The 12,218-nt window shown below is 45.9% G+C and overlaps 1 protein-coding gene across 1 annotated transcript in view; it reads right to left on the bottom strand.

The window, feature by feature from the left end:
- The window catches only part of MAML3 (mastermind like transcriptional coactivator 3), a gene marked incomplete at both ends in the record, with an annotated part of 458,992 nt that overhangs the window by 173,313 nt on the left and 273,461 nt on the right, over window positions 1–12,218 (bottom strand). Inside the window, one exon of the mRNA XM_080696980.1 lies at window positions 3,395–4,972. Coding sequence (XP_080553106.1) covers window positions 3,395–4,972 — 1,578 coding nt within the window. The remainder of the gene's footprint in view (window positions 1–3,394; window positions 4,973–12,218) is intronic.

Consider the following 12,218-nt stretch of genomic DNA (forward strand, 5'->3'; position numbering starts at 1 on the left):
AGGAGAAGGTGGTAAAATGTGAAAAGGGCCCGTGGAGAGAGAAAAGAGAGTAAGTAGGGGGAAGTTTCTAGAACTATCTCCTGAAGCAGAGATTCACAGATAATAGACGCAAATGGTAGGAATAGTGGTATTTCTTCAATTCAACTGGCAAATCAATTCAACTTAACTGTTCCGTTAAAGAAAAAACTTGCAAAGTGTAAACTTTTTTTTTGTTTTTAAACAGGGAGTTTCTCTTTCATAAAAAGCTATTTTTCCTCATGGTAGAATTAGCATACATGTATGATAGAAAATCTAAAAAATTCAGTAAAATATGAAATGCAAAACAATAACCACTTAACTTTTCCAACCAGAAATACCACTCCTAACATTTCAGACAGTCAGCATTTTCCTGTACGTATTAAACAACACAATTTGGAATTGTAACACATAAACTGCTTTATGATCTGCTTATTTTATTCATGTTAGGAACATTTTCCTGTGATGATCAGTCACTCATTCATATCATGGCTTTCGGGTACATTATTTTTTTCTAAAATATTTATTTTGGTTCCAACTGTTCACTGTCACGAGTTGAACAGAATCTTTTTAAAATCATATGAATATTGGGAATGATGTACACATTTTGAGAAGCAAAATTATTCACTAAAACACATTCAAAATTTGGGAAGATTTTTTTTTCAGTTTTTGTTCCCTCTTTTTTGAGATACCCAGGAAGTGAGTGGGTGCCTAGTCACTTCTGAGAGTAATGACCTTTTCTACAAGTGTTTCCCAAAAGTAAGCCATTACATAGAATAACTCTTAAAATAAATGTTTCTAATATTCTCCTTTGGTGCTCCAATCATTCATTAAAATCAAGTATCATATATGGACCTTCTGGCCAAGGGAAAGATTAAAGTAAATTTTCACTAACAGCAGCAGAAAAAAAAAAAGGAATTATATCCCTGCCTGTAATTCATGCTAGTATTTGTGCAATGTACTCACATATAGAGTAGCTAACTATTCCTAGAGCTGTGTAAATAAATACTGCTCTACAAGCAGCTAAAAAGACAAAATAAATGGTATGTTTGCAGAAAGATATTTGCATGTCTCTGTATCTATTTTGAAGCAGCTTTCAAATGGTGTTAATATTTCATTAAAAAGCATGCTTTTACCTGCTGGTGGTTTAGAGGTTAAGAAGTGATTATTCTAATGAGGCCTTGCCAAGGAAGAGCGTCCACTCTGAAAGCGCCTGGTGATAGGAAGGAGCGCATAGACTTAATCCAGAAAGCCATCGCGTTTATTGTTCATGGGCTGAGCCCTTTCAAAACAAGACTTCTGTGGCTAAGGGCTTCAGTGAATCATAGTTGGGCAAGCAGAAGAACCTGAAATGAACACTTTTAAAATTCATGTTCCAGCAAAGACAGGAACTCTGTCTCAAGTTAGCACATTTCCAAAGCCGTTTAGCGAGGGTGGGGGGTTTAGTGTGGATGCATCATGACACCCACCAGTCTGCTGAGTTGGAATTAATCATCTTTGGTCTGCCTCGGAGAAAACAGTGGTATAAAACGAGTGAATGCAGAAGCGCAATTTGTATTAAGAGAAACAAAACCGGATCGTTTATGTAGCTTCTGAGCTCAGAAACCTTGTGATGCATCTGGGTGGTAACCAGATACACAAACACCCCTGTATATCGCTTCTATTTTAGCCTGCTTCAGAACCTCTTATTTTTTCAAATGCATAAAATGTAGCATTTTCCAATGATAGATACTTTTAAAAAAACACGAAATAAAACACAAACATTCGCATTTCAGTGATGCTTTTCTACTGGCTACTGATGGCCGTTGATGTAAACTAAGCTTATGCTTGGAGTTATCCAGACAGAATTTCTTTAGCCTTGGCCTGGCGTGTGCAGACAAGAAGCCACCGTGAGTTTTGGGGATTGGAAGCTGTGTAGGACAAGAATGAAGCCACAGACTCAGGCCTGTCTCTGCAGGCCAGCACCACCCCACCCTCTGGCTCCCACAGGGCTCTGGGGTTGGGGTGCAGGGTGGGGGTGAGTGGGGTGGGGATAGGGCAATCCAGGAGATACAAGATATAGAACAACCAGGGAGCGAGGTGAGGTCTGCCTGCACAACTCTAATGCTCCAATGCATCCAACCACCAGTTAAAACACAAGGGCCCCTAAGGCGGACTTTGTGAAATCTCCAGGTAGACTACTCATGGGTGCATTCCAAAAAGAGGAGAGACTAGCATAGCAGCTCACAGTATAGTGACTCCCCATGACTTGAGGATGCAATTCCCCACTTCATTTCTCCCAGGTAAAGTGGCAAATTAAAGAAGCTCTGGCTACGGGGTCTATGAGGAAAACCAAATGCTTGTTGAGTACTGGCTCCCCAACCTGTGGCCACATTTTTTTTTTTTAACCATACATGACAAACAGCCCTATCACACATCACACCATCAAACTAGGACATCACGAAGAAAGACAGAGGGGAAGAGGAGCTTCATTTTAATATAGCACTAACATACAATCACCATCAACTGTTCCTGCAACAGAGCTATGGGTTGGGCAGGGCTCACAGTACCCCCAAGTAACTACAAGATTGACACCGCTCTGCTGCCATTCCAGCAGCAAACATCTGCATGCTGGTGGCTCTTCCAAAATCTAGCCTCCACTTCACTATGAAAATACAACAAAACCTTCGCACATCTGAACATCCAGAATTAAAATTTCCCACTATTCACAATTCAGTAAGATAATCGAAGGTTGCTCGGGACCTTGTAAAAGGCTTATAGATAGTCCTCAACACCCCTGCTTTCCTGACACCCTGTGTCTAGAAACGAGTGACCTGGTAGAGAGGCTGCAGAGGTGGTACCCTATTTGATCAAGTGACCTCTGTACCTTCCTTCTCCTTGAGTGAGAATATTATGTGATTTTTTTTTGGGGGGGTTATTTTCTGCAGATGGAAATTAAAGATTCCATACCTAGGCTTTTTTTTTTTTTTTTTCAGTACTGGGGATGGAGCCCAGGGACATTCTGCCTCTGAGCTATACCCCCAGCCCTATTTTCTATTCTTTATTTTGAAACAGAGTCTCATTGCGTTGCAGAGGACCTCACTAAATATCTGAGACTGTCTGCAAACCGCGATCCTCCTGTCTTAGCCTCCCGAATGCTGGGATTACAAGCATGCGCCACCACGCCCGGCTCATTCCTAAGCATTTGAATATAAGAAAGTTTACCGGCCAACCTTTTCCAGAAGAAATGTAAAAAACAACCAAGTGCGGTCGCTACAGGAGGACGTATCGGGATGCTTTCTGCAGGTAATCAGACCCCGCTCCGGCTGACACTCGGCGACAGCCTGAGACGCCGCCACACCTGAGAACCGCTCAAAGCGCGCCTCCCCTCCACACCTACCTGACTGTGAGACGGAAGTGCAGCGTAAGCCATGGGCTGGTTCATTACACCTTTCTGCTTCATGAGGAGCATGCGTTTCTGGTCCTCGCTCAGGTGCGCCCTGGGAGCCTGCAGCTGTGGAGGCTGTGGCTGCTGCTGCTGCTGCTGCTGTGGCGGTGGCGGCTGCTGTGGTGCCTGCTGGGGCGGCGGCTGCTGCTGCTGAATGTAGGGCATCAGGGGGTTTTTGTTGGGGTTGGTCATTGGTGGTGTCATTCTCTGACTCAAGTCTGCATTAAAATGGGTCAGAGGTTTCGTGTTGCCGTAAGTGAGAAGATTGTGCTGTTTGTTCATGGAGTTTGTACCCAAGTTATTTGGCTGCTGACTGATCATGTTCATGTGATTCTGAGGGAGGTAGTTATTCACTGTCGTCTTCTGCAGGTTGTTTGCCATCGGAGGCACGATCGGGTTTTGGTTGTTAAAGGCTTGGGGGTACATCATTGGGCTATTTGGTTTTTCTGCAGGAAAAGCTGTTCCATAGGGACTGGATGGCGGGCCCAAGGGAGACCAACTGGAAGTCTGGTTTGAATGTTGCTGTTGCTGCTGCTGCTGCTTCTGTTGCATGAGTTTGGCCCTCTGTTGCTGCTGGGCGGCCATCTGTTTGAGCTGCTCTGCGGGAGACATGTCAGAGCTGGGCACAGCCACGGGGCCCGACCCAGAACCGGCCACTGTCACTGTGGATGGAGTCAGGAGATAGCCATTGCCGGGCCGAGGCGGGCCCTGGCCTGGAGTGTGGACCTGGTTTGGAGTCTGAGGGGACTGCACCGCACAGTTTGCTGGTGAGTTGGCAGGGTTCGGAGCTGCGGGAGTGTTGGCCACAGAAGGTAAGCTAGTAACCGTGGAGACGGCGGAAAACGGGGGCCCCGAGGATGAGGGCCTGGCCTGGGGAGACCCCATGGAGACATGTGCAAAGGGAGAGTGAGAGGGGTCACTCTTCACACTGGCGCTCTCTTGGGAGAGCGGGGTCTCCGTGGCCACCTGGGAGAATTCTGGCTCCTTCTTCTCCTCAAAGTCTTCGTTGAATAGGTCCTGTATGTCATCCTCAGGAACGGTGTTGGCCAGTTCGTCTATGAGTTCTTGCCACTCCTGGTCGTTCAGGTTAATGTCTGAGAACAATTTGTTCTGATTAGAAAGAGATGTCTCTGATGTGTCGATGCAAGTAGGGTCATCCAGCGGCTCCTGCTTGAGGTCCTTACTCTGTAAGATGGCGAAGCTCTCCTCTTCCAGCTCGCCGCAGCCGTTGACGGGCAGTTTAATCTCAGGGAGCCTGCCATTCTTACTCAGATCCTCTAGCAGCCCAGGCGTGTGAGCTGCGCTGTTCTGCAAGGGCAAAGAAGGCTTCAGGTCAAGTTTGTGAAGAGGAGAGGCAGAAGGCAGCGGCATGCTGTTGGGCAAGTTATTGATGGCGTCCATCCCTGCCGGAATGTCCTTGCGGATCCGCTTGCTGGTCGGGGAAAAACTCCCGTCGCAAGCACCGTTCTGCTGGTCTCCATTGAGAGGCGATCGGGCTCCTTCCAATTTCCTTTTCACGGTCTCTTGTAGCTGGGAAAGGAACAGGAGAGAGAGTGACTAAATCTCCAAGTCATGTCTCACTGAGCACCACGATGTGCAAACGAACTTTTAAATGCTTTAGAACGCAGGGGGAAAGCAGTGGGGCCTCTCATTTCAAAACGGGCAAGGCGGAAGTTCAGATTGTATGGGAGAAGGATTTTCTCTAAACTCAGAGCTTGGAAGGCTAAGAGATACAAACCACGGAGGGTGGGGAACAAAAGATCATAGGAGAGACTCATTTGTTATCATTTTCCAAGCGATTATGCAAGGCAGAAGACTTAGACTAAAATGTACCGTCCTTGAGAAACAGGTTAATATCGATCTTAAAATCTTGCCACCCATTAATTCAGGACATCAGAGAATTAAATCAACAAGAATTAAACTGTTCTCTAAGGGTATGGAATTTAACCCATTTACTGAATAGGACACAACTGAAGGTTAACATTGAACACACCCCAAACTCCCTTTCAGTTTTTGTTTTGCCTCGCTTTCAGGACCATGTGATATAGCTCGCTTCTACAAACCCGGTCCCATTGGCCTCCCTTACTTAAACTCTGGGATTTCTTCTTTTCTCCCCATCGGCTCTTCCTGAATCGCGTCTGTATTTCTGCTGTCCTACATGATTGGATTCTTCAAGGCTTTGGCTTAAGCTTTCTGATGTTTCCTTCCCCTCAACCCCCATATTTCCCTAGATGATCCCACCTATCACTACGCTTTGGCCATGATCTCGGGGCCCCAACACGTACCCAGCCCGATCTTCCCTGCTGAGTTCCCCTGCTTCCATCAGTGAAACCTCATTATGTTTCAACACTGTGCCCATTATCACGTATTACTCAAACCCGATCCTTACCAATGTTTCTCATCCCAGTATCTACCCAGTTACCCAAGACAGAAACTTGAGCCTCCCATGTCTCCAATCACTCTTCTCTGCCCACTCAGGTCCATCCACACTGCCACTCTTAGGCCAGAGGCCCCGGTCTCTTGGTGGGTTGTGGATGTGGCCTTCTATTTTTTTTCAGGTCTGGGGATGGAACCCAGGGGCATTCGGCCTCCGAGCTACACCTCCTTCCCTAATTTTTATTCTTTAATTTGAAACAGGGCCTCAGTAAGTTGTGGAGGGCCTCACTAAGTAATAGCTGAGGCTGTCCTCGAACCGCGATCCTACGGTCTCAAGCCTCCTGAATGCTGGAATTACAAGCGTGAACCACCAGGCCTGGCGGAAGTGGCCTCTTAACTGGCCTGTGTCTAGTCTTCACTCATCCATCCATTTATTCTTTTAGTCATCATTTTGTTCTCCCTTAATTTGTTTCCTATATTGCCACCTTTAAAATATATGTGTGTGTATGTACAAAATATGTGCATATGTACAAAATATGTGTGTATGTACAAAATATATGTGTGTGTGTACAATATATATGTTATATATGTGTGTGTATGACTGTATATATATATAACATATATATTTGTCACTGGGTACAGAAGGTCCCCTGAAGGACTCGTATATTATGTTCAGAAGGGATACAGTGAGTTACAACAGTCCTAATCTCATCAGGGATAAATAATTGTAATGGATTTACTGGGTGGTGACAGAGGCCAGTGGCGTGTGACTGGGGGAGGAGAGTCCCCGGGTGGTGGCCTCGGGGATTACAGATATGTCATCCATGGTGCCCTTCTCGCGCGCTCTCTGCTCTGGCCTCTGTGACGTGACAGCAGAATCCTTGTGTTCTTCTCTCTCTGCTTCCTGCCACTGTGTCCTGGTCTCCTCACACCTGGCCTACCATGGGCTGAACCCCCAAATCTCCAGAACTGTGAGCAAATGAATCTTCCTCTGAGTTGTGGTTGTCAGGTATTTTGGGTCACAGCAATGAGGATGCTGACTGAAATAATTATCCTTCCCATTTAAAACTCTGAAATAATTTCCGCTGTGTTTGGACTAACGTCCTGCCTGACTCGGGATAAACCGCCCGGCTGCTGCTCATCTTTCTAAGCTCCTCTGGTCAGCGCGGAAGACCTTGGCGTAAACCATCACGTTCCTCGTCCCCTACTCCTTTCCGCCTCTCTATTCCAGTGTCAATGGCTCATCTCCCAAACCCACTCCCTCCCCTAGTGTTACACTTGCTACCAACTTTACAGAAACCCTTTCGTTTATTTAAATGTACTTCTACCTCCAGGGCATTATTCCTGTTGTTTTTATTTCTTGGAACTGTGTGCCTTCTCTTCCCTCTCCCCTTTGCTTGGTTAATAGCTATTTATTTTTCAGGTCAGACCTCAGATTTCCCTTGCTAAGTGTAGGAAGACCTTTCTTTTTTGCACCCCTTCTTTACCCTAATCACGCTAGATGCCGCCTGTTCTGGGATGAATATACCACAGTAAGATTTTCCAAGCAATCAATAGTTCTCCATCACCGAGCTCGTCATACTGAGGCAGCAACTTAAGCGTCTTTTAGTGAGCTCCAGGAAGGTAAGGTCTGTGGCTGATTGCTTATTGTATATCCACAGTGCTGCACCCAGTGACCAAGTTCCTAACAGTGGTTAATAAATAATTGCAAATGGAGTTCTTATTCTATTGTCCAAGACACAGGGGCTACGAGAGGAGAGTCTGACTTAGAGCAGGAGGTAACCCCCTAATGGTGGCTTTGGAGACCATACATTCCTGGTCATGAGAGTGACCTGTTTCTTACCCTAGGGGATGTGATTTACTTACCCAGACTTGTGTAAGAAGTCCAGTTAAGAAGGGTCTTGCTAACTCTGTGGGTTTATTCATTTTCAACTTGACTCATCTGTGAACTGCCTCCCTTTCTGCCAGGAAGGGCCAGGGCATGCCGCTCTGGTAAAGGAGCATGGCCTATAGCGAGTACCGGGGGATGCTCGCTCAGTGAGGATGGGGAGCCGAGGCTGCATCAGAAGGGGTTCCAGGGGAAGGCAGAATGAAGCAGGGTGGGAGGGAGAAGGCAGAGGCGTCCTTTCCCCTGTACATCCCTACCCTTGGCAAAGACACTGTGTCTTACCAAAAGCCATGTGAGAGAAGACTAGGGTTCCCCAACCCCAGCCTTTCACACCCACACATGGAGCTATCAAGTTCTGAAGGAGCCGCACGTATGGCAAACTGATTTTAAGAAGAACCATTTTACTGCACTGTGCCTTCTCAAAAGTAGAGAATTCCTTTTTTTTAAAGTAAGCAGAATAGAAAGGATTCTTGAATAAAAATCCAGTCTAATCCTTGTTCCTAAATCATGATCTTGTGCAAAAGTGCTGTGTGTGTGTGTGTGTGTGTGTGTGTGTGTGTGTGTGTATTTTTAAATTTATTTCTTTCGGTGCTAAAATTGAACCCAGGAACATTCTACTTCTAAAAGAAACCCCCACCCCTCTTTACTTTTTATTTTGAAATAGGGTCTCACTAAATCGCTGAGGGGCTTGCTAAGTTGCTGAGGCTGTCCTCAAACCGGGGATCCTCCTGTCTCAGTCCCCCAAGTCTTGAGACTAGAGGTACGTACCACCAGGCCCTGCTTAAATCTTATATTTTTAATTATACCAGACCCTGTCTGTACTCACTTGGTAGAGGATTCTGAGCTACTGACAACAGGGTCCTAACTGGAATACACTGGAATTTGACTTCAAAGAAAATTTGGGTTCAATTCATCATATTAGATAGACACTGCTAGAAAATGATGTTATTTATGGAACAAGCCGAAAGCCATGTTTCAGATCACAGATACAGCAGACGCCGGAACGCACGTAGCTCCAAACACAGCAGCAAGTTCCATATCACAGCTGTGGGACCTGAAGGAAAGGGGGCTCGGGGGCACCTCCTGAAGTGACTCTAAGCTTCAAAAATAAGCAGCTGTCTTCACAGTGAGCCTGACTTTATTTTAGAGAACACAGGCCCACATTTCTGTTCTAGGTCACCGATAGGTAGGGCAGGACAGAGAAATAAAGACATTTCGCTAGTTCCCCTATAATAAAATGGTGGTGACTGAGACCACGTACCAAGGTCTGGCTGGGAGCCTCAGGTTTTGCTTCTGAGGAGCGGGGCAGGTGCAGCAGCTGAGTGCAGTATCAGAGAGTGGGAGCCGGACTCTGGGGTCAGAGTGCCGGGCTCAATGCCCCCCTCGCCTGCCTGACAGGTAACGTGTGCAAATGTTGCTTGGTACTTCATAAATGGCGGTGGTGACACTCTGCACAGGAAGGCAGGTACCTTGCTCTGTTTACTTCTGGGTCCCCAGCATCTCACAGTTGACACTCAATGAATACCAGATAAATGACTAAATTTTTTTTGTGGTGCTGGGGATGGAAGCCAGGGGTCTCACTCCCAGACCTAGTTTATATTTTATTTGGAAACAGGGTCTCACTAAGTTGCTGAGAGCTTTACTAAGTAGCTGAGGCTGGCTTCGAACCCGCACATCCTCCTGTCTCGGCCTCCCAAGTACTGGGCTTACAAGCGTGCGCCACCACACCCAGCCGAGTGATTGGATTTTTACAAACTTGAATGACCTAAGCTTTGATTTCCTTCTCTTCAATATGAGTTAATCACACCTAGCTCACAGAGTTACTGAGAAGATGACCTTAAAGGCAATAATGTCAAAAGCACATAGCTTCACATCTGGTACTTAGTAAGCACCCACTAAGCCTTCGTTTTACTGTTTTTAAAATCTGGCAAGAAAAATACTACTACTACAGCTGACTTAGGATGCTTCCTGGATCTTCACGATACAAATAGGTAGAATGCTAATATTTCTGTCCCCTGGCTGGCAAAACCCTAATGTTTCCAAAGCATCTGGTGTGCTTTTTTTTTCCAATATGAACAACAAAAATCAAATTTGCAATTCATGCCCAAGTCCAAGTGCTAATGCATTCATGTCCTAGATTGTACAACAGCAGAAGCTGGCTGGTTGAGGTTCAAATCAAATACATTTCCAGCACACCACCTGAACAGAGCTGCTGAGGAAAGACTTCTCCCTGCAGGCCTCACGTTCTCTGCCACTAGCCCCTTTTAACCCAAATCTTGATATATATGTATTTTATGCATCAACATTTTAGAATATAAGACAAAGCTGCCGATGCGATGCTACGGGTTTTTATGTTTTGCTTTGTTTTAGTATGTCCAAAATAGCAGAACGATATTCCCATCATCCTGTCTGTCTCAACATCCTTTGTGATATAGAAAGGTGGTCTGAGAGTCTAATTCTCTCTTTATGTCCCTCAGGGGAGATAGAAGGAGAGTGGGAAGAAAAGCACTGAACTGGCTGTGTGTTTGCGAAGGCTGATTAACTCTCAAGCAGCCTGCTCAGGGGGCATGCGGATGGCGGATGCGCACAGGGAAATGGCCTGGTGACTCCCCCACCTGAAAGACCCTGTTCAGAGTCTCAGCCCAAATAGCCCATCTCAGCAAGTCCCCGGCCCTCCTGCCCGCCTCGCAATGCTGGAAGCCTCTTACGACTGCACCCTCATGGAAAAAAAAATCACAGAAACTCTTTGCTGAGCACTGTTCCCTCCCTCCTGCATTACCATTATTACATATAAATGTTTTCACCCATCACGGGGAGCCGTGGTACCCAGAGCAGAAGTGCACTGTTTATCTGAGACTTGTGACAACATGGGCTATCAGATGTCAATTACTCTGGAGGAGACAATTCCTCCTCTTTAATGGCTCTGGCGCAAGTCTCTTGTCTACAGTGTGGTCTGATGACTTGTGTTCCTGTGAAACTGTAGTGTGTGTGTGTGTGTGTGTGTGTGTGTGTGTGTGTGTGTGTGCGCGTGTGTGCACTCAGATTGAAAGTAATAAAAACAGTTGTACCTTTGGAGTTACAAAGCACTTTTGTGCAAGATCATATATTATCTTCCTGGAAAATCTCTGGGCCAGGCCAGGAGGAAGCAGGAGGGACAGGTGTGGATGCAGCCGTGGCTAAGATTCACAGGCCTCTGCTGGCCAGTGGGGTACTGCTCCTGCGTGGCAGGTTCTTGAGGTGTCCTGGGGCCAGAATGTCTATGATGAAGAGATCTTTTCTTTTTTCAGACTCTTAGCAGTGCTAGCAAGTTCAGAACATCTCTCTTGCCCTGTCCTTGATTTTACATGCAATTGGTCACTGAGCTTGGAAATAAAGACAGTGTTTGTCAATAATAAAGACCCACAGGAGGAAGACATTGGTATAAACCATCATATTCCTGGTCTCCTATTCCTAATGATCCTAAAAGGAAAGGGAAGTTTTATTAGTACCACCTTACAGAGCAGGAACTCGAGGCATAGTGAGATTTAGTGGTGTGTCTGAGGTTTCAGAACTGGCATCAGAGACAGGGGACCAAACCCAGGTTCAAATTCAAGCTCAGATCTGACTCTGGAGCCCCTTCCCTCCCTCAAAGCAGCGTCATTCCTCACCCCTACCTCTAAGCCTTCCGCTACTTTTCCTCCAACACCAATCAACTCCCCAAGTTCAGTTACACAGTCACGTGTCACTTAAGAGTGGGATAAGTCTGAGAATTGCACCTTCGGTTGATTTCGCTGATGCTCCCTGGTGATGCTAATTTTGCACAGTGTACTTTAATGGAAATGGCTGCAATGTGACCCGGGGCATAAGATCTTTTGGGACCACTGAGGCGTGTGCGGTTCATTGCAGATGGAGGTATCATTGTGCAGTTCATGACTGTACTTAATTATGTGTAGTTCCCAGAGCATTCTGTGTTCATTTATTTCCTCTCCAAACATTTGCATATACTGTAGCCTTTTCTAACTTCTTCACCTGACCATTTGTCCTTCACGGTTTAGTTTAGATGTCTCCTTCTGCACAGCCTTTCCTAAAAGCCCTTCCCAGGACTCCCGATCTTGGGTAAGTGAATCTGTGTGCGTCCATGGTGTCTGAATACCTATCGCACCAGGAAGTAATTTTCCTTTTCCTTCATGAGCGAGTGGGTAAATGTTAAATAGAGCTCTCAAATATCCACACTGGGCTCACGTCATTGATCCTCAAAGCAGCCACTTGAAGACGTTTGGTTGTATAGCACTTTCAGAGAAAATCTAAAGTTCTTCTGGATATTTTAAAATCCTGGCAACAGACCATGTCCTCCTTAATATTGCGGAGGACCCTCCGGGTGCAGAGAATCCATGTTGGGAACCACTAGAGAACATATAAAGCGCTGTGTAAAAAAAGCAAACGGACACAGAAGTTCAGTTTTCTTAAATGCCATTATTAGGGTCACATGTTTTCCCACGTATGTGAACCTCCCAATGCTGGATCTTCTCATAG

The sequence above is a fragment of the Muscardinus avellanarius genome (genome assembly GCF_963383645.1).
Source record: "Muscardinus avellanarius genome assembly, chromosome: 6".
Classification (NCBI taxonomy): Eukaryota; Metazoa; Chordata; class Mammalia; order Rodentia; family Gliridae; genus Muscardinus; species Muscardinus avellanarius.